Source organism: Penicillium waksmanii (assembly GCF_028829765.1).
Source record: "Penicillium waksmanii strain IBT 27052 chromosome Unknown utg000002l:1.0-3326099.0:1.0-3328782.0, whole genome shotgun sequence".
Lineage (NCBI taxonomy): Eukaryota > Fungi > Ascomycota > Eurotiomycetes > Eurotiales > Aspergillaceae > Penicillium > Penicillium waksmanii.
The window spans coordinates 3,186,079-3,206,380 of NW_026643249.1; the positions used below are offsets into that span (position 1 = coordinate 3,186,079).

Sequence of the window (20,302 nt, forward strand, 5' to 3'; positions counted from 1 at the left end):
TAATGGCGTGGGTAACCTGGATGCCTGAGGCTGTAAGGCTTTAACAATCCCCATTCTTGTTGTCGCGGTCCAAGAAAACTTCACAATCGACTTTATTAGAATTCCGTCGCATAGATAACGTGCGGGGTCCGGGGCTATCGCGTATCCACAGGAAATTTCCCACGGCTTCAAAATCGGCTTCCGACGGTTCGGCTACGTGAGCCAATGCGACGGCGCGGGGCTGTGTATCTCCCGACGATGTGACGACACAATTTGACACCTTTGAGAAACAGCTCGAATCAATGCTAAGATATATAATATTCTTCAACAACTTCACTTCGTCATCGCCTCAACACAGTCACCATGTCGCACGAAGCTCTCAACCCCATCCACCCCTCTGTCCTTCCCCACCTCGACCCAGTGTTTGTTGATCTTTATAACAAACACGTCGCCAATACCCCGGCTGGACCAATCGATTTGTCGGTTCTACGAACAAAATATTCGGTTCTTTACTCCTATGGTACTGGACCTGCACCAGAATGCGCACGAGTCTACGATAGCGAGGTTCCTGGCCACAACGGCGAATCTATTCCAGTGCGGGTGTATGAGCCTGCATCACCTGGTCCATGGCCGGTACACATTGATTTCCACGGTGGAGGTATGTGAAAAGCATCAACCGAATTATCCCACTATCCCATCGAAAGCTGTCTCTGACTCGAAACTAGGTTGGGGATTGGGTGATCTCGACACCGAATCCCACATTTGCAAACACATCTGCGTCAAGGCCAATGTTTGCGTGATAGACGTGGACTACCGATTGGTGCCAGAGTTTGCATTCCCAATCGGAGTACAAGATTCGTTTGCGGCCCTACAACACATCTTCGCCAAAGGAGCCGACCGATTCAAAATCGACCCAACGCGCATTTCATTGGGAGGAGTCTCCGCCGGTGCCAATATCGCCTTGGTCTGCGCCCATCTCGCTCGCGATAACAATATTCCTCTGAAACTAGTCGCTGTGGGAACGCCTGTGGTCGATGATATTTCAAAATACAACTCGGCGTCTGATGCACCATGGGAATCGATGCACCAAATGGAGCACGCACCTACACTGAACTGGGCTCGGCTGAAGTGGTTCGATAATTTGAAGTGGCAAAGCATCGCGGCGGAGGGTCCAATTCGTGGGCAGCAATTGGCTGCTGTGAAGTGGTACGCTGATATTCTGCAAGCACCCAGCTTCGCCGGCCTTCCCAAGACGGTTATTTACACAGCTGGATGTGACCCTCTGCGCGATGAGGGCGAGGCGTATGCACGCAAGCTGATTGAGGGTGGAAACGAGGTTATTCAAAAACGGTTCGCGGGTGTTCCTCACCCCTTTATGCACATGGATAAGGGTAAGTTTTGGAAGTTAACTACAAATACGAGAAGGCGTTTTCTAACTCGTGTAACAGATTTGTGGCAGGCGAAGGAGTTTATTGATATGACGGCAGATCACATCAAGGCTACGCTCCACGCTTGAATGATAATTCTTATATGTTTAGTCCTCGGTATAGACAGTTCACATCAAGTTCTACCCAATTTCCCAGCAAATGTGACCCGTATTTTCCATCGTATAAGATTACGCACCGATATGGGGGACGATGTCAGAGGCAATGTTTTGGTGGTTGTTGTAGCAGCCGACCGTGACAAAAATATTAATAATCGCGGGTTGCCTATCTATGAACACATGACGGTGTTTGGAAAGATCAAAGCAGTATAGGAGCAAGAGCTTCGATATCATGGCCATTTTAGTCCATCGGAATAGCAGGCAAGTTCAGCCAAATGTTGTTTCAGACTACTTCTGCCGGGCTGGATGCTAGAACCATACTTTTTAGACAAAGTGTTTATTTATTTTTATACTCTAGAAGATACTAGTATATTGTCACTCGCTGTCTATCCTGTAACTCAAAGCTTTGCCATGTCATACAGCTGTTCGGCCAAGGGAATAATTGATTCTTTTAGCCCCTTGAATTTGAGACCGAGCACCTTCTCTGCTTTGGAAGAATCGCAGGAATAATGTGTGTGAGCGAGGCGATTTCCTGGCTCACCAAGCGGGGCTTGATGTCTGTCTGGAAGCTGTGCACGAACGACATCAGCAATCTCTTGGGTGTCGTACGATGCCTGTGTAACCAAGAAACGGTCGTGACTGGCCGCTGGATAGCTCAAAACCTTCATACTAGCTTCCGCTAGGTCCTCAACATCAACCCATACTAAATATTCTCGATGAGTAAAGTAACAGTTTGGAAGGATGCGGAATTCGGACATACCGGGCGCCTTGGTAGGTGGAATTTCTCCATCTCTGCCTGCATTCAGTACCCCCCCACACAATTTGATTACTAGCGTTCAGCTGCGACAAAGATGAAATAGGGTGGATCATCTTCCCGAATACCATCCCAGGGCAGAGTGTAACAAGCTGGTAGTTCACTTGGTGATCTCGCACATAATCCCAGGCCGCTCGCTCGGCGACAACTTTTGAGGCGCGATAGGCGATGGGCTGATTTGAATTAGAAAAATATTCAAAAATTGATGAGAGGAAAGAATGAAAAAAAAAACAAAAAACTCACAACAGCCGATGCATTAACGCCGTCCTCATAGGTCAACGGACACCAATCCTCCTCCGTGTATACACGGCCAGGCTGAAGTCCCAGACTAGCGTCATAAACACTTGCAAAACTTGACATGATGACGACTCGTCGTACAGTTGACTGCTGTGCGGCTGCCTCACAGACTACTTGTGTACCCTTGAGTGCCGGCATCATCAACTTTTCTTCAAATTCTGCTGGGACCGCATCGTAGTTGAAAGCCGATGCTAAGTGTAGTACAGCTTGGCAATCCTGCAAGGCAGACGAGAGACTTTGAAGATCGGTCGGATCGGGAACAACGACAAATTCTAAGCCTCCAAGATCGCTCACACTCACACCCGCGGCGCTGAGTGACTCTCGTGTCGAATCGCCTTTTTCAGCTGATCGAACGGTCGCTCGGACTTTGTAACCGGAGCGAAGAAGAGTAGCGATGCAGTGGGCAGCGATAAAGCCGTTACCACCAGTCACAAGTACAAGAGATCCGGAATCAATAGGAGCCATCTTGGTTCAACAGTGATATTGATTTTGTACAGGAGTGTTCAATGTTCGATTCTTATATTTTGAACTCCTAGAGACCGATCGGACAAACCCACCCGCTGCCGTCGGATAGATAGTGGAGTCGAAAATATTACGACTTTGGCCTTGTTTCCCATTTCCCCGCGTTTATGTATTTAGAATGTCTTACCGAATGAATACGAAATGGACCCAAGTTTAGACGATACCTTCTCAATTTGAATTGCTATCAATTTACACGGAAACCATAAAACTATCTTAGACAAATAATTTAATCCACTCAAAGCACATAACGAAAGTTCGCGTCATCGTGAACATCGTTCGTATGGTTCTTGCTACTTAGACGAGCCTCCATTTTGCTCCTTGCTGGAGTCCCCAGGCGATCCGCGGTAGAGTTCCGACGGGAATACAGCATCCGAAGGGTTGTGGATACAACAATGGCAGCTGCGTTGACAGCGACCAGTGTGATCTTGGCTGGAATGTACCTGATAGAAAGAGTCAATATTATAGACCAATTGGAGAGATTTATGGATCTTCCTTACCGGGGAGCGTCCTTAGATTGGAATGTTTGAGGGCCAATGATGTTGGCGATACTGAATGCAGCCGATACAATCGCCGCACCCGAGACCTATTCATGTCAGATAAGCTGGCAGTTACTAGTAGCAGGCGAACTTGTGCCATACCTTCATGGTGTATCCATTGAAGTTGGCACCCGTCCAAGCATATATTATACCAAGCGGAGCAACGGTCTGGGCATGTCAGCGATATCAAATTAGAAACCCAAAGAGAACATACTGTGTTGACCAAATAAATACCAGCTAAGCAGCCTCCCTTATTCTCACTTGGAAGAAAGGACATAAGACAGGAGCCCAGGAGAGTTGGAATCAGCAAAATGTCAATTGCTAGCCATCTCGAGAACCCCTTTGCAATGGCATATGTAGAGGCCATTGTAGACACTATGCTGACAATCCCGCTGGGCATATTCAATAGCGCACTCTCCTTTGAGTTGTATCCGAATCCTAGAATCAAAATGGCTGAAAATGTGGTGATTACACCACTAGGTATCGTAATGAGGATTGTCAGCAAAACCAATAGCCAGGTTTGCATATCTGCAAAGGCCTCTAGAACTGATCGCCAGCGGAAGACTTTGTCACCAACACCGGCCTGATCCTGTGACAGTCGTTGAGATATGCGCTGCTTTTCGGCTTCGCTCAGAAACTTGGCTTTAGCAGGACTTTCTGGGAGAACGAAGATAACCAGGAGCGATGCTAGAATATTCACGGCGCCAATTGCCACAAACATGATGCGCCACCCACCAAATGACAAGTTTGCAGGTGCGTGTTGAGCAGCGAAAGAAATTAACCCGCCGACAAGCTGGCCCATACCAAGACCACAATACCAAAATCCATATCGCGGTGTCGACTCTGCGCGGGTATACCACATACTCGTGTACATGGTAAGCGATGGAGCTGGTGTGAAATTAGTTTATGGTATGGAATATCGGAGGTTACGTGACTTGCCGATAACTGCCTCCATCAAACCAAGAAGAACACGCAAGGCAAGCATTCCGCTGAAATTTTTGGTCGCCGATGAACAGCAAAGAATGATACCCCAACAAAACACGTTGACTCCGAGAACTTTGGAGACTGGGAATCGCTGTAGCAGAGCTCCTTGGGGAATTTCTGCCACTGCATAAGCGATGAAGAAAGCAGTTGCCAGCCAGGAGAAGTCATTTCCAGACATCCCCAAATCGCCCTGAAGGCCCATCACATTCGCATACTTCCTGGTGTCAGTAGCTTGCGGCTGAAGGAGAAAGGGATGGGACAAAACACACGTTGATGGAAATCTTGTCAATCATTTGTAGAAAGTATGTGAAGAACATGATGGGCAAGATGTGCCAATCCACTTTGCGAAGCAATCTCTTGTCATCCATCGTCAAAGTACCCAGGGAGCAATCCTCGGGTGAATCGAGTTTGTCCTCCAGTTCATTCTTCTTCTCCATGATTAATATACTCAAATATTGGCGAAAGTGTTCGGATATCAGTTCAAGGGGGTGGTGAGCATGCAGGCATGGCGTTGCACAACGAGCGTTTTATTAACGGGACGGGGAAGCTTTGATACCAGAACACAGGGAGATAGTCAGCAGCAGGAACTACTGTCAACTTCCCCGGACAAACGTATCACAAGCTGCTGATTGGTTCCGCCTCGGCGACAGCGGCGAAGATGATAGAAGCAAGGATCGGCTGCGGAGACGCCACAAAATGCAGCCGTCGCATAGATAGCGGAGACTTCCGTCGCTTATCGTGGTCATCCTTGGGAGATGTTTTTGGGTGGGAACGGGCATCCGACGCGAGGGAATAGCTTCAGTGTTGGAATATGTATATATTTGAGGTTTGAGAAACCTCGTTCTGCTTCTTGATGTCAGTTCAAAACTCATCTATCGGAGAAAATATGCCTTCGCGTACCGACTCGCCACTTCAAATTGCCGTCATCGGCGCCGGCCTCGGCGGACTTGGTGCTGCTGTCGCCTTGCGTCGCCAAGGGCACGCTGTGACTGTCTATGAAAGATATGATTTTGCCGGGGAGGTTGGCGCATCTTTGAGTGCCGCGTCGAATGGATCGCGCTTTTTGGAAGAGTGGGGTGTGGATGTGAAAGCGGCCAAGCCAGTAAGTTCAGCGGAAAAGAGGAGTAGAGGGGATAGTTGAGAATTTTTTTTGATTAACTTGAAAATAGGTTATTCTAAAGCAATTGATCATGCACAGTTGGTCTGATGGTGAAGTGCAAAGCACATATCCCCTGGGCGATTACAAGTCCAAATTTGGCACGGTACGCAACAATGCATGGTTCGCGAAGACAATGTAGATAGCAGCTGATGATCACAGGACTATAACAATTTTCACCGAATTGATATTCACAAAGAGCTCATTAAATCTGCGTTTGAAGAACCAGGCGAGGGTCCTCCCTGTGTCCTGAAGGTTAATCACAAGGCGGTCGAGGTCAGCGCTGAAGATGGAAAGATCAAGTTTGAGAACGGAGTCGAAACAACTGCCGACATTATCGTGGCTGCCGACGGAATTAGGGTAAGTTGCTCTTATGCTCAAATGTTTGATCTCATTCGCTAATTATCACTTCTAGTCGGCGACGAGAGAGCTCATTGGAATTACTCCCGAATTCGAAATGTCGACCTCTTGCTGCTATAGATGCATTATCGGTGCCGATAAACTTCGGTCTCTCGGTCTAGACGACTATATTTCTAACGAAGCTATTGAATACTGGGGTGGATATGGAATCAACAAGATTGTCATGTCACCTTGCAGTAATGGCGAGGTCGTGAGCTGTTACTGCTTCTACCCGGCGTCGTTTAATAACCTCCGCGAAGACGGCTGGGATATCGGCGCAACACCGGAGCAGCTAGTCGAGACATTCCCTGACCTGGATCCTAGAATGCAAAAGTTGATGCTCAATGCTGAAGATATCAAGATGTGGCGCTGTATGTTATTCATCCCTGAACTGGCACTGACAATACTGATTATCCCTCTAGTGTATAGACACCAGCCATATCCGTTCTGGGCCAAGGGCAAGGTCTGCCTTCTTGGAGATGCAGGTATGTTTTGAATCCATTTTTCCAGGCCCTTGAAATGCTGACCAGTTAAATAGCACACCCCATGATGCCCGACCAGTCTCAAGGTTCTTGCATGGCGTTTGAGGATGCTGGTGCTTTGGGAATTGTCTTCAACAAGAACTTTCGCGAGACCTACAGTACAACTGAGGGCTTGGCTCTTTATGAGAAGCTACGCAAGCCTCGCGCTACCCGGGTACAGGAAGCGAGTTTCCGGGCTCGTGAAGATTTGAGTGAACGTATTGGCTGGAGCTCTTCGTCAGACCGTCCAGGAAAATTGACGATCGAGGAGGTCTGCGGATATAACATGCGAGACCATTTGGCCGAGCTTGTGTCAGAGCTGAAGAAGGCTGATTTGTAATTTCTGTCCATAGAATTCTCAGATATTAGTACATTTGAATTTGAGATGTGACCATAAGCTCTGCTTGCAAAAGGATATGCTCCTTGCATAGAAATTCAAAAATCCCATTATTCCATTGCCTAGATGAAAACAACTCCTGGAAACTGGCTATACCTAACAGCAGCCCAGTTCATGTCGGATGCATGGGCTGTGCCACTCCAGACAGTTTCTAAAAGCTGTCGGGCGTGTTGGATATGGCTGAAACCAAGGGTATTCTCCATCACCATGAGACGTTCCTTCACTATCATTCGCCTCTCAATGCTGATACTGCTGGAACCGGAAATAACGAGAGGGAACAGAAGGCAGCCCTCAACACTGCTAGCATATGGGACTAGCTGCACCGCATCTAGTATCGTCGAAACCGCGTGCTCCACAAATTCGTGAAGTGGGTCGTAGCCCTCGACAACTTGATGCAATCGCAAGCGAATCGCCCACTCAAATGCAGTGGTAGCGCGCTCCGTATCAAGTTCCTGTTCCGCGCTCCGATCATGATCCGCGCGCCACTCGTCGATCCGACTTTCCACTTGTGTAGCCGCAGCTCGGAAGCCAATTTCGGATAGCTCGTCGACGCGCTTGCTACGGTGATTGGCTAGAATGTTTACCATTCCTAGAATGTCGAAGAGGGCCGGGGAGATTCCGTAGATAGCGTCGGTAGATTGGGTGCGCTCTTGTGTCGGGATACTATCTCGACGGAAGGAGGTTGTCAATTCCATCATGCTATCGCTGTCATGGAGAAGTGGGGGCTTGCAGCGAGAGATTGTTGACATCGAGTCAAGGTAATGGAACAGACTGATGCAAAAATTCATTTCATTTGTTGAAACGAGTGATCGAAAGGCTGGTGATTTGAGAATTGCACTCGCGGCCTTCAAGTGCCATTTCCACACTCGGGATGTCCCATCAAAGAGCTCTGTTAAACATAGCAGCAACACGGTTGCGCATGCTTCGAAGATGGAATGACGATCAGGTTGTCCCAGTAGTCTATTTACCTGTGCCAGTGCTAGAAAACCATTAGCTCCAATTTCAAATTCGCTCCTGAATGTAACTAACCTTTGCCCTGTCGCTTTAGAGCGCATCCCCAGATGCTGGGATAAACTCTCCTCCAGTGGCATCCACTCAAGCTAAGGATGACACTAGTTACCGCATCCGATGCGGCCGCCAATGGTAACAGTGTGACCAGAAATGGGTTCCGATCGGTATCATGAGATCGGGAGAGCGCGCGAGATACGACGTGGATATAGTGGTTGAACAGTGATCGGTCCTCTTCACTGTTCAGATATGGATTCGCTGATAGCAGGGGACGGTCGATAGGGAGCACCACCGCGTTTTGCTTGCGGAAAGGGTGTGGAAAGAGCGTGGCGATAAACTCTTCGTCATCGTCCGGGGTAATATAGGTGGAAATGATCCGATCACCGTCGGATAGTTCGACCAGGTCGGTACAGGGTGGCTCGGTCGCATGGGACTCTGGTGATGAAGAGTCGCTCGGGTCATTTGTCGTCTCGATACTGGGTGACCACTGACAAGGAAGGTTCAGGCGTCGACAATCACTGCATCGCGGTTGTATTTCATCGCACTTCTTCTTCCTATGAACCCAATTAGCTTCCGACAAGATGCTATGCTCCACTCCAAATATCGATCTACCTCGCCTTGCAGGACAAACAGCCGCCGCGGGACCGCGATGCACGGGGCCGTCGCGATGCCGCTGCTAGTCCGGGTTCTTGCTCTGTGGGGCTTCGTGGTTTGCAGGTATGTCCAAGGCCTGTTTTAAAGAAAGTCAGTGACCATTGGGATTTCAGGTGCTGGCGAGCAGGATAGCTGAAACGTACGTTTACACCGTGAACACGGCTGACTGCCGTCGCATCGTTGTTTCTATTGAAAATTAGCCTTTGTCCATGGCGCGGATTTCGAGATGCAGCACTAACAATGCGTGCGCAGCGAGCACAGACTCGACCAGGCGTACTCATGGCGGGGGGAGGTGTCACTCCAGCAGAAACCAAACGAGGGGGAGAAGCGACGGACTTCTTATCGGGGAGAGTTCCGATCCGACGGGCTGAATGATAAGCAGACTGTAGCGGCGGTCCACGGGGTGCATTCTAGACTTTAATGAGCCTAGTGCGAGGGTTAGTGGGGTGTTGGAGTGTCTGTTAGAGTCCAAGGTGTGAAATTGACCGAGTGCGGGGAAATGATAAGTTTCCCCGGATTTCGGCACTCGGCGACAAAGACAAACCGAGCGGACAACTTCCATTCTGAGATTGCCAAGGAAATTATTAGTCGCGAGCTACAACAATAAACTTGGGATGGGGTTTCAATACTAGTAGAGTAGGCACGGGCTGATTCCTTGCCTCTGGTACTATACTACTACTCTGAGTCCGTATCTCTTAAGGAAGGGACCCAGAGTGACGTGAAACTTGGATATGGTCATAGACTCGGCACACTGGAGATAACCAAGGATATATAATTCCCAATTCTGTTTCATTTCAAGTTATTACTGAAAGTGGGGACGTCAACAGAATGTGGCTTGATAACCTTGGAAATAAATCCACTGATCAAAATTTTAATGATAAACATGAATCCGGCCGCCATGGGAAGTACTAGTATGAAACTTAGCAGAACAGGAAATTTGGGCACAGGGCGCATGAACAGGAACCTTCTTTTTTCAAGTTTCAAGGCAGATTTGGCGATGTGGTTGGTGGTCACAGTGTATTACGATATTCGCTGGACCAAAAAGGAGACGCCTCGATGTATCGAGCAACCCTCCCACCCAGGCTTTTCACCGATATAGAGCAGCCGTGACTCGTATCAAATGGTGAATAAATAATAGCATGGAGAAGATAAGAGTACAATGGCTCCTCGCGGTCTGGTCACGGGTACGTGCCTAATCCAAAGTCAACAAGTGAAATCGGCGAGTCTTATGAAAACACAGGAATGGCAGGACTGGCGGCAAGAACAGCAAATGACAAATACGGACTTTACAACGTGATGATGATAAAGATGTCTGAGGGTGAAGGTGGAGATGGGATGGTCAGAGAGAAGGGAAAAGGGGGAGGGGCTTGGCGTCGATGCCTGTGGCATTAGGCGTCAACAGGGATGTGTTCCATAATTTTATCTAGAGTCCTTGCAACCCCTTTACTGCATTCGATGGTATTATTGATTATCTGCCTTGAATTTATGAAGTCAAGGTGGGACTTGAGGTAATGTACTAAGGGGTCTGGACGGAGGTCTATACGGCGAAGTCTTCGGCGTTGCGAAATGACTGGGCCTTAGTAGCACAACCATTACAGTGCTTCATTTCTCTTTTCCAATACTGTGTTGAGGATCATTCCAATGTAGTGTTTTGAGGGCAAAAGTTCTAACTTCATCCTCGGCATCTTACATTCATGAGAAGGATTCCGATTGTAATTCGTCACTAATTCATGATATTGCTCTATTCAGGTATCTATATTTATATTTTGCTTAACTCATGACACATTTTGCATTTACCACTTGTTGGCAAGCACAAGGCGATAGCGAGCTTTGCCCGCATCCATGTCCAGAATGGCTTGGTTGGCCTCCTCCATGGGCCTCTCCTCGATCCAGGGGTGAATACCCTTCGTGGCAGCGAGATCCAGCATTTCGCGGATCTCATCGGGACTACCAATTAGAGAGCCACCGAGCTTGATACCCCGAACGATCAAGCTGAAGGCAGGGATCTCAAGACCACCATCTTCGGGGGCGCCCAGCTGAACAAAGGTTCCACGGGTGCGCAGAAGTTGGCAGTATCCAGTAATAGGCATCTTAGACGAGGAAACAGTCGAGATGATCAGGTCCAAAGACTGATTGTGATGCTTGGCCCAGTCCTCATCATCATCGGTGGCGATATAGGCGTCGGCTCCCAGCTTGAGCGCATCCTCCTTCTTGTTGGCCTTGCGTGAGATAGCGACAACCTTGTCGGCGCCCAGGGCCTTGGCAAATAGAATACCAAAGTGACCCAGTCCACCGACACCGACGATACCGACCTTCTTACCGGGGCCGCAACCGTGCTGGCGGAGGGGAGAATAAGTGGTGATGCCACCACAGAGCATGGGAGCAGCCTCGGCCGAGGGAATGGCGTCGGGGATCTTGATAACGAAGTGTGATGGCGAGCGGTTGTACAGGGCATATCCTCCGTAGGACTTGCCACCGTTCAAGAATGTTCCATTGTATGTTCCGGTCATACGGTTGCAGTGCTGCTCCAGGCTGTTGGCACAGGCCTCGCAGTTTCCATCGTAGTTCTGGCACGAGCCACTCTGAGCGCCAACACCGACGCGGTCGCCAATCTTAATGTCGCCGGTGGCCTTGGATCCGACACGGATAGCTTTGCCGACGATTTCGTGGCCAACGCAGCAGGGGTAGGTAGTGGGACCCTAGAATAGTGTAACATATTAGCTTGGGCCTCTAGATTAAAAACAAATCTCAATTCCACGTACCCATCCACTGCGCAAGGTGTGCATATCGGAACCGCAGATACCACAGTGAGTGACTTGGATATCAACATCGGTCTCCTCCCAGGGCTTGGGCTCAAACTCCTGCCACTTCATGTTGCCCTGAGCAGCACTGGCATCGAGGCCCATCCAGCCCTCAAACTTGTAATCGGTAGAACCCATGATTGATGAATGTGATCGAAATGAGATAAATGTTGCTCAATTGTGTCAAGAAAGTTAGCTGCTGGGGGAAGACCGGGGCCTTTATACACTGCAATTCCTCGGCGTCATAGCTAGCTCCATCCATTGTGGAATTTTCTGGATCCTTTTGACCCTTCGGTCTTTCGCTGGCCTTCTGCAGTAGTAATCGAGGGTCCACTCGTGGATCTGAACCAGAAATCGGGAGGTCATCACGGTTTTAAGACTGGTTTATGTCCGCGCACAATTCGAAGTGGACCCGGTCGAGTCATGTTGTCGCAGATGAGTGGCTGTGGATGACTGGCACAAATCGGAGGTAAGCGGCAAAGGGCGGCATCAGCACTGTAAATTAGCAAGCAGCGTCAGCGCGGTGCTAGTGCGTCTCTATTACCAGTTTAAGATTTTGAAGACCCGGTTTAGTTATATTTATCCAATCATGAGCCGCCACGGGCCAGAAAATTGAATCCTGAGGTGTCGATGTGGCGGATTAGCTTTGGAGTTCGCAGTGACGACACCTTGGTGGAATCGTCCGAGGTAAACAATTTCGGTGCGGTGTGTCAAAATTCGAGTTGTGTCGGGCCGGACTTGCCGTCCTCCCTTGTTTTACGGTTTCTTGATAAGCCCCATAATTGAAGCCGGAGACATTTTGTTAGGGCTCTTCTGACCGCCTCCGCCTACAGAGAATTGTTGCATCGCAAGGAGTGGAGGATTTTCGGGAAAAGTACGGTGGGGCTTTGATAAGACACCAATTATTCTTTCAGGTCTGAGCTCCTCTCGGTGTCCATCCGCTCGACTGCCGTTCTTAGACTGAGCGGCGTCATGGCAGAGTTCTAGGAGCTGAAAATCTAGGTCTAGCTCGTATGCGTAGGGAGGTTTCTTGGCAAGTCACTCCAAACTCAGAGCGACCGATAGGCGGTGCAGGCCCGCGTTTAATGCTTTAGCGGATCTTGTTTCCAAGGTGCCACTAATCAGGCATGCAGCGCGTTTTTGGATATATACTATAGGCTGGCTGATGTCTGGAGCTTTCACGATCCAACACAATAACCAGAGCGCCTCATGGCCACTAACCTAATATTATCAGAAGCGCAATTCTCCGCTTAGGGCCACAATGAAAGACAAAATGAGGTATGCAATACGTGACATGTTACGCAACCTTCAAACAGCCCTCTCCGCATGATTTCTTTTTTCAATCCAGCACTAGTACGAGGACTAAGTGAGCCAGCCGACGTCAAGTTTCCATGCCTGACTAGGATTTTCGAAGCGAACATCAAAGTGACGCATCACCTCAGGAATGACTTTGGCCAGCTCGAGGAGACTGATATTCCTGCCGAGGCATATACGCGAGCCACCGCCTAACTGGAATTAGTCACGCAAAGCAAAGGGCCGATAGAGATATTCACGCACCGCAAAATTCAAGGCCGAACTTTTTTTGGCAGTGTTTTTCCATGGTCGTCGAACCATCTTTCAGGACGGAAAACTCGCGGGGAATGAATCAGGTCTGGATTATAGTGCAGTTCCCATGCACTGATGCCAACCTGTGCCTGAAAGGAAGAGTTAATTCCATCGACACGACCGGTAATACATAGTAAGCTTTCCACACACCTTTGCTGGAAATTTATATCCTCTCAGGATGACACCGTTATGCGAAACTTCTCGTGGAAATATGTGGGCCACGGCCGGATGCATGCTAAGCGTTTCCTCAGTTGTTGCTTGTAGGTATGACATCTGCTGGGCTTCTTTGAATCTAGCTGGATTCGATAACAGCCCTGCCCGTTCCCGTGCATCAATCTCATCACGTAGCTTCTTAAGAACAATCGGGTTTCGGTATATATAGTAGAAAGCCGCACTTAGAGTGGTGGCTGTAGTACCAGACCCGGCGATGACGTTGGAACCATATGAACTGAAAATAGATTCTTCGTTAATTTCCCCTTTCCGTTCTAGATCCAAAAGTTCGGCGAGGAACGGTTCAGGCATCTGGTTCTCACTGGGCTTTGAGCTGAGCTGACGAAATTGTTTACTTGATTCCGCGATGAACTGGAACAGCTCATTATGCGGAATGTTTGATCTTAAGCAAACCAGCAACTCTGGCCAGTATAACATGTAAGACTGGAAAGGCACCGAAGGTCATCTGACGTTTCGCGGCAACTTTGATTTTGTGCAGGAGACCACTACGATCCCTTTCTGTCTCCATCATATCGAAATTCGTATCCATCTGGGACATTGTTAGAGACCGATTTCGTTTCAAAACTCCGATGCAAAAACATACCATAATAGAACCAATGACATCAAAAGCGTAATATTGTAGGAAAACAGGGAGGTCAACAAGCCTTATTGCCTCTGCAAATTCACAGAATTTGCGCATTAACACAACATTCATCTTTTCAACACCACGGCGGACACCGCTCCTCGTGAGCGGAGACCAAAGACTTGAATCTGGATCAAATTGATCGAACCATCAACGAGAGAACGTTTTACCGCAAAGAAACGATCGAAAAAATAATTTGGAATCAAAAAGTCGGTAAGTAGGACTCTAAAATGGATGGACTACAAACGGAATCGGCATCGATGGTTTCAAAAGTGACAGATTTGTAAGGTGACAAACTATCTGTGAACTTTCCAAGACTCCTTCTCTAAACAAATTGCCTGATGTGTGCGATTCATTCATGAGCTCCCACCAACCATTGAAGGATTATCGAAATCTGGGAAGGTGAGAATACTTTTCGGCGACCGGTCTACATTTTGGAAGACCGGGAGCTATCTAGAGCGCCGGTGCATTTACATGTGCGATCAGGTAGCCGAAATGAATAAATCTGTATCTATAATATAATAATGCCTGCAAGGCATGGAAAATTGGATAGACATAGGCCCAATTGAATGCCTCATCTTGCGGTATGTTGATTATTCTGTGACCAAAGGCCTCAGACATGGCTCACTCAGTTTATATCGCTTCATCCAGTTGTTTGTTACTGCCGATGTAACGTCGGCCTTGGTCGTACGCAATTATATCCAGTGAGAAATAATGATGAGGGTATGTGCACTGCAACGGACGGTGGGAGCCAAGAATTGCTACAAAGTATCTGGTATATATTAATGCATTGCTAACGCCCCCGTGAGCTCGTATTCCGGGTTGAAGGCCACTCAATGTATAAAATTGACACGACATGGAGTAAATACACGAGAAAACAACGATCTAAAGCATAAAGTATCTTGTAGAGTATCTTCTTGTTGTGTGCCGAATGGAAGCTACCGACGAACAGATGGCAGACCTACCCAGGGAGTCTCTTTGTACATACATGCCTTCCCTCGAACCACTACGCACAGTATCACATCTTGTTGACACCAAAAACAGTATCGTCGTATACTCGTTGGATAGCGAACGTTTGGTTGAGTCAGCAAATGTTGACTTTCATAGTGTCTCGGACTTCTCCCACCACATCAACTATAAGACGTGATTGGAACGCACACCTGAGAAGCGTCAGGACTAGTTTTCGGTTTCCCTTCATTGAATAATGGATCAAGAAAGCCCTGTTGACTTCCTCCCAAACAGCAACAAATCGCGTTGAGCGGAGAACCAAACAGTCCGACGAACTTCCAGCAGGATCATCGGTGAAATTGCAAACCAAAAAAGATCCAACGGTCAAGCCACCCGATACTATGTGATCATTTTGTCCAATTCCGCTTCAAAAATTTTGAAGTTTCGTATGACTTTCATCGAGCTTCGTCTGCAATGGAATCCTCGGGATTTTGCTCGGCAAAAATAGCCGGCGGGACATGATGCAATTGCGGGTCTCAATGGCGATCCAAATCGGGATTGAAAATATATTTACGGAGTACATATGCATAGATGTTATTTGATATTGTTGAACGGCGATTTAAGTTGAAGAAGATGATTCTGAATAATGATACCAGAAGATTCACTAATCGCTTTTGATCATGCTGGTAGAAAGTGACCTAATTGTAACCTTGGTACAGAGCATCAGTGGAGCTGAGCTAAGTAAACTTGAATATAATGCGGAGGGCCCCGCCAATCGCGTGATTTGCGATCGCTATGATAACACAATAATCCAACCTGAGTGGCCCGACGAAAAAGGCACAGTCAATGGTTCATAGTGCCATGTGCCGATTATCCTAGATTGTTCTCGTCTCGTCGGATATTTAATTCCTACCACTCCCCGCCCCGAGAAAAATCGGCTGGCCGGAGATTCTTGTGTTACGAGTCACTGAACCTGTCCTCCCGACAGGACGAAATGGTTGCCAAAAGCCAGTATGGCACGCAGGATGGGCTGCAAGGCGAAGAGGGGATAGTTCAGTCCCAACCAGTCAACAATGCGCCCACATCCGAAGATGAAGAAAGTCCACTACTCGGAGGATCACAAGATACAGAACAGACTGTGAAGACTGCGGAAGGTGTAGGAGCGATTGTCGCAGTGCTTCTATTAGGTACGGAATTGATTATTTTGCACGTCGCATTGAAACTAACATTCTGTCACTGAAGGTGAATTTATTTCTAATGCCGATGCGACGCTTGTCATGGCCGCCGCGGGTCGCGTTTCTTCCGATTTCAATCGGCTACGCGATGCGAGTTGGTTATCGACTGGATACACAGTGGGTCTTTGTGCTGCTCAGCCGATGGTATGGACGATGAACCGGAGACTCGGAGAGGAACAAAACTGATGATGAAGTATACAGTACGGGAAATTGAGCGACATCTACGGCCGCAAGCCCCTTCTCTTGATTTCTTATTTTCTTTTTGCCGTCGGATGCATTATTTGGTATGCGCAATAATTGAGACATGCTATGCCTATCTTACTGACATTTCGCTAGTGGTATTGGACCCCAGATGTGGACAATTATTCTAGGCCGTGCAATTAGTGGAATGGGCGGAGCAGGTACAATGATTATCAGTTCAGTTATCATCACAGATATCGTCCCCAGACGTGAAGTGGCAACCTGGAGGTCCTATGTCAATATTTCGATGACTCTCGGTCGCAGTCTGGGAGGTCCTGTTGGTGGGTGGCTTAGCGATACAATCGGATGGAGGTGGTAAGTGGAGAAACAATCCACTCATTCTGGGATAATTGCTCATTATCACCAGGCTATTCCTCGTACAAGTTCCGTTCGTCGTTTTGGCCGCATTCCTAGTAGTTGTTAAGCTTCAGATCTGCGAGAAAGCAGCCTCCAACAAAGACAGCACGTTCTCGAAACTCGCCAATGTGGATTTCCTGGGAACGGGTTTCCTCGGAGGGGCGATAATCGCCATAACCTGCATGATTGATCAAGGAGGAAAGTCCTTCCCATGGCGCTCATGGATAACCGTTGTTATGGGCGGCGGTGGTCTGCTCCTCCTTATCTCATTCGTTCTGGTTGAAGCGTATGTCGCCAAGGATCCGATCTTCAACTTGCGCATTCTGCGAAGACCAAACGTTGCCATTAGCTACATTATTGGGTTTCTTCAGATAATGGCTCAACTGGGCATGTTGTTCTCCATTCCACTCTACTTTCAGGTTACCCAAGGTGCTTCAACCACGGCTTCTGGTGGTCATCTGGTTCCCACCATAATCGGAAACACTGTTGGAGGTATTTTGGCGGGATTATACGTTCGAAAAACGGGGCGGTATAAATTGCTTCTAATCCTGGCTGGTTTGATTTCGTCCATCGCTTATGTCTTGTTGTACCTCTTCTGGAATGGCAACACCGGATTCTGGGAGTCACTCTACGTTTTCCCGGGTGGATTCGGTACAGGAATCGCTTCAGCAGCGGGATTTGTCGCCATGACAGCAATTCTACCGTCAGATGAAATGGCAATGGCTACTTCGGGCTATATGCTTTTGATTAGCTTTGCGATGACGGCCGGTGTGACAATGTGCAACTCGGTCCTCGGCATCGAGTTCGAGGCTCAGTTACGTCGGAATGTGCGAGGGCCTGGCTCGGAGAACATCATCAAGCGGGCGATGGCAGACACGGATTATATCGCCCATCTCACGGGGCAAATTCGTGAAGTTGTTTTGGCTTGCTACTTGTCGGGCCTCAAGCAGACTTATGTTGTATCGTCTGTGAGCTCTCTCGCAGCCGCCTTTTTCGGACTCTTTATTCGTAACCATCAATTGTAATATACTTGTTTAGATTTAGAAAAATGACTATCGTTCAAGTGTATGCTGTGTGCTGTTGGTTTGAAATGATGCGTTAAATTTAACGTATATTTCAGAAATACTAGTACTAGGTACAAAATGTTCAGTAACAGAAGAATTGCCAAAGAACGGATGATCTCCGACTCTCGATCCACAGCGGTGCAATCAATGAATTCTTTGATTTCCGACCCGATAAATATTTCAAGTTCACACATGGTAACCCCGGAACAAAAACTCAGCCCTGCCATGGCAGCTGTCTAGCGCCAAGTATCGCTGATTGTCACAGCGGTCGTGCCGCAGGCCGCTGGCACTGTATAAGAGAGATTCGGATCGCTCTCCCAAGTGATTGTACCAGAGCTCGCAACTCGAATATACTTGTATTGGAAAACTTGACCAACAGGCAGATTGACCGTGATATACCACAGGTTGTTGGAGCTGGTGTATTTACTCGCACTTAAGGCAATAGCACTGCTGGTGTCCCAGCTGCCAAGCGCAGAGATAGAACCAGCCAACTTGATGTTCTCCCCGTATACAGTGGTTGCGATAACATCGAAAGTGACCGCCACAGCGGTTGGCGTGGTGCATGATGAGGTCGTAGTGCTTGTCTTGGAAGTGGTAGTAGTTGAACTTTTGCTAGTAGTTGTTCCGCCAGTAGTAGTCGATCCCGATCCACTTGTCAAGGAGCTTGGCCAGTTCGTGTTGGTAGCAGTGCTGTAGGTTCCCGTAGCTGAAGTTGCAGAGCATGTTCCTGGAACACTGCTTGCAGAGGTCTCACCCCATGCCGCGGGAACAACCGAGTTGCGGCGCATGTTTGCAGTGAGCAGGGCTGCGTATGACCAAGTCAGATCACGGGCTGACGCTGGGGTTCCATCAGCTCTGAGAAACTGTTCGGACATGGAGCCATTTGTATACGCATATTGTTCCTGCAAACTATCAGCGATGATGTCAATCGAAATACACAGAAGCGCTTTTACCTACCGCGATGCTCATGTAGCCATCGGCATATGTCTTGACCGCACTGACGATTGAGGAGTACGCAGTGCTGCTTGATGAATAAGTACCGGTGGCAGCTGAGCTATACAAGTCTTTGAAGAAACTCAAAGAGACACTGCTGATGGTCAAAGAGCCAGCTTTATTCCACTGATACAATGCATCATAGAGTTGCTCAGCAGCAGCCATCGTGCACAGGTACCAAGGGTTACCATTATAGTAAGAATCCTCGGGGTAACGACCAACTGCAACAGCTTGTCCCGCACTCTTACCCGAGTTGATAGTGTAGATAGATCGGAATGAGTCAGTAACTACCTTGTGGTTTGCCAAAGCACGAGCCGAGCAAGGCTGGAAGGTGGAGTCATCACAGCCCGCCTCGGGATCGAAAGTGTGAATACTACCGAGGAGGGTGTTTGCATCCTTTCCGGTACGGCTGCTGCCAAAGTTCGCCAGGGTGTAAGAGCCGGTCCAGTAAGATTGCAGGAAACAAAGGACCTGGGGTGCTTGAGAGTCGCAGTACGAGCAGGATGATCCCACCTGACTAGCAAATTTACTGCCTTCGACCAGGGCACGGTGTTGGACGGCTGTTGTGAAGAATGACTCGCCGTTGACCTCTTCCCACAGATCTGTTCTTCATCAGCAATGTTTCGGTCGGGAAGTTGGTGGGCCTTACCGTATCCAGAGCTGTTCCAGTTCTGTGCAACGTAGGAAAGGTCGTTGCGAACAATAGGCCAGACAATATCAGTGGCCGTGGATGTGTATCCATTAGACTAGAATTTGTATCAGCGTGCGAAATGGCTCATTTTAAAGAAAAGTAACCCACAATTAGCCACTGCCCGAAAGCAACCATCGCAGTAGCTCGGAGGGCAGGGCCATCACGCTGAGGACGGCCCCACGAACCGGTATACGCTGTCTTGTCGACGTTAAACTTGGGTTCACCAAGCCCACCACTAGAGAGACCCCCAGAGGGATTGGAAACGGTCTGAATGTAGGCTTGGGAGCTTATGTACTCTTCGATGACAGTGAGCAAGTCTGTGTCGCCATTCTTGAACAGATCAACCAGGGTCTTCATGACTAAAGCCGAGTCACGAGTCCAAGTGTAATAATCTGCGATGTCAGACTCTCATCCTATATGATCAAATGTTTCGCACTCACAATCAGGGCTGTCTGTACTCGGACTGGCAATGACGATTCCCGAGTCCGAGCTTTTCGCATACGCGCCACTCGAACCGATGTTATCCAAAATACCCTCTCGCGCAACCGCAGTCTCGGATGCCAGCCAGGTATCCAAGCTACCAGTCGCACGAGGTGCCAACTGTGGTGCGGCCAACACAGTCGAGCCAACAGTCAGCGCGCAGAGCGCAGTCCAGATGCGGGGAGCCATGATGAAGAATAGGCTATCTCTGTTTTTGTCTGGTGT

The 20,302-nt window shown here is 48.4% G+C and overlaps 9 protein-coding genes across 9 annotated transcripts; 3 read left to right on the plus strand and 6 right to left on the minus strand.

The window, feature by feature from the left end:
* Positions 1-342: 342 nt before the first annotated feature.
* On the plus strand, positions 343-1,495 carry N7481_002843 (alpha/beta hydrolase; the record flags this gene model as incomplete). Its single annotated transcript, XM_057262062.1, has 3 exons — positions 343-637; positions 705-1,370; positions 1,428-1,495. The coding sequence occupies 3 exons, from the start codon at positions 343-345 to the stop codon at positions 1,493-1,495; spliced, it is 1,029 nt and encodes a 342-aa protein (XP_057126994.1).
* A 425-nt stretch (positions 1,496-1,920) lies between these two features.
* Positions 1,921-3,098, minus strand: N7481_002844 (uncharacterized protein; the record flags this gene model as incomplete). The annotated part of the gene is made up of 4 exons (XM_057262063.1): positions 1,921-2,225; positions 2,283-2,314; positions 2,370-2,509; positions 2,580-3,098. 4 exons carry the CDS (start codon positions 3,096-3,098, stop codon positions 1,921-1,923), a joined length of 996 nt encoding a protein of 331 aa, XP_057126995.1.
* A 292-nt stretch (positions 3,099-3,390) lies between these two features.
* N7481_002845 (uncharacterized protein) lies at positions 3,391-5,112 on the minus strand (the record flags this gene model as incomplete). The annotated part of the gene is made up of 6 exons (XM_057262064.1): positions 3,391-3,595; positions 3,653-3,738; positions 3,794-3,859; positions 3,906-4,579; positions 4,622-4,889; positions 4,945-5,112. 6 exons carry the CDS (start codon positions 5,110-5,112, stop codon positions 3,391-3,393), a joined length of 1,467 nt encoding a protein of 488 aa, XP_057126996.1.
* A 449-nt stretch (positions 5,113-5,561) lies between these two features.
* N7481_002846 (uncharacterized protein) lies at positions 5,562-7,091 on the plus strand (the record flags this gene model as incomplete). Its single annotated transcript, XM_057262065.1, has 6 exons — positions 5,562-5,777; positions 5,845-5,937; positions 5,994-6,191; positions 6,247-6,601; positions 6,653-6,715; positions 6,769-7,091. 6 exons carry the CDS (start codon positions 5,562-5,564, stop codon positions 7,089-7,091), a joined length of 1,248 nt encoding a protein of 415 aa, XP_057126997.1.
* Positions 7,092-7,210: 119 nt separating this feature from the next.
* On the minus strand, positions 7,211-9,091 carry N7481_002847 (Zn(II)2Cys6 transcription factor; the record flags this gene model as incomplete). The annotated part of the gene is made up of 3 exons (XM_057262066.1): positions 7,211-8,127; positions 8,178-8,829; positions 8,954-9,091. The coding sequence occupies 3 exons, from the start codon at positions 9,089-9,091 to the stop codon at positions 7,211-7,213; spliced, it is 1,707 nt and encodes a 568-aa protein (XP_057126998.1).
* Positions 9,092-10,603: 1,512 nt separating this feature from the next.
* N7481_002848 (NAD(P)-dependent alcohol dehydrogenase) lies at positions 10,604-11,749 on the minus strand (the record flags this gene model as incomplete). The annotated part of the gene is made up of 2 exons (XM_057262067.1): positions 10,604-11,509; positions 11,573-11,749. 2 exons carry the CDS (start codon positions 11,747-11,749, stop codon positions 10,604-10,606), a joined length of 1,083 nt encoding a protein of 360 aa, XP_057126999.1.
* Positions 11,750-12,973: 1,224 nt separating this feature from the next.
* Positions 12,974-14,141, minus strand: N7481_002849 (Cytochrome P450 E-class group I; the record flags this gene model as incomplete). Its single annotated transcript, XM_057262068.1, has 5 exons — positions 12,974-13,116; positions 13,169-13,187; positions 13,367-13,798; positions 13,848-13,976; positions 14,031-14,141. The coding sequence occupies 5 exons, from the start codon at positions 14,139-14,141 to the stop codon at positions 12,974-12,976; spliced, it is 834 nt and encodes a 277-aa protein (XP_057127000.1).
* Positions 14,142-16,011: 1,870 nt separating this feature from the next.
* N7481_002850 (uncharacterized protein) lies at positions 16,012-17,874 on the plus strand (the record flags this gene model as incomplete). Its single annotated transcript, XM_057262069.1, has 5 exons — positions 16,012-16,204; positions 16,260-16,396; positions 16,454-16,536; positions 16,589-16,807; positions 16,860-17,874. The coding sequence occupies 5 exons, from the start codon at positions 16,012-16,014 to the stop codon at positions 17,872-17,874; spliced, it is 1,647 nt and encodes a 548-aa protein (XP_057127001.1).
* A 275-nt stretch (positions 17,875-18,149) lies between these two features.
* Positions 18,150-20,266, minus strand: N7481_002851 (putative glucan 1,4-alpha-glucosidase; the record flags this gene model as incomplete). Its single annotated transcript, XM_057262070.1, has 5 exons — positions 18,150-18,815; positions 18,871-19,508; positions 19,556-19,652; positions 19,706-19,989; positions 20,038-20,266. 5 exons carry the CDS (start codon positions 20,264-20,266, stop codon positions 18,150-18,152), a joined length of 1,914 nt encoding a protein of 637 aa, XP_057127002.1.
* Between the last annotated feature and the right edge of the window lie 36 nt (positions 20,267-20,302).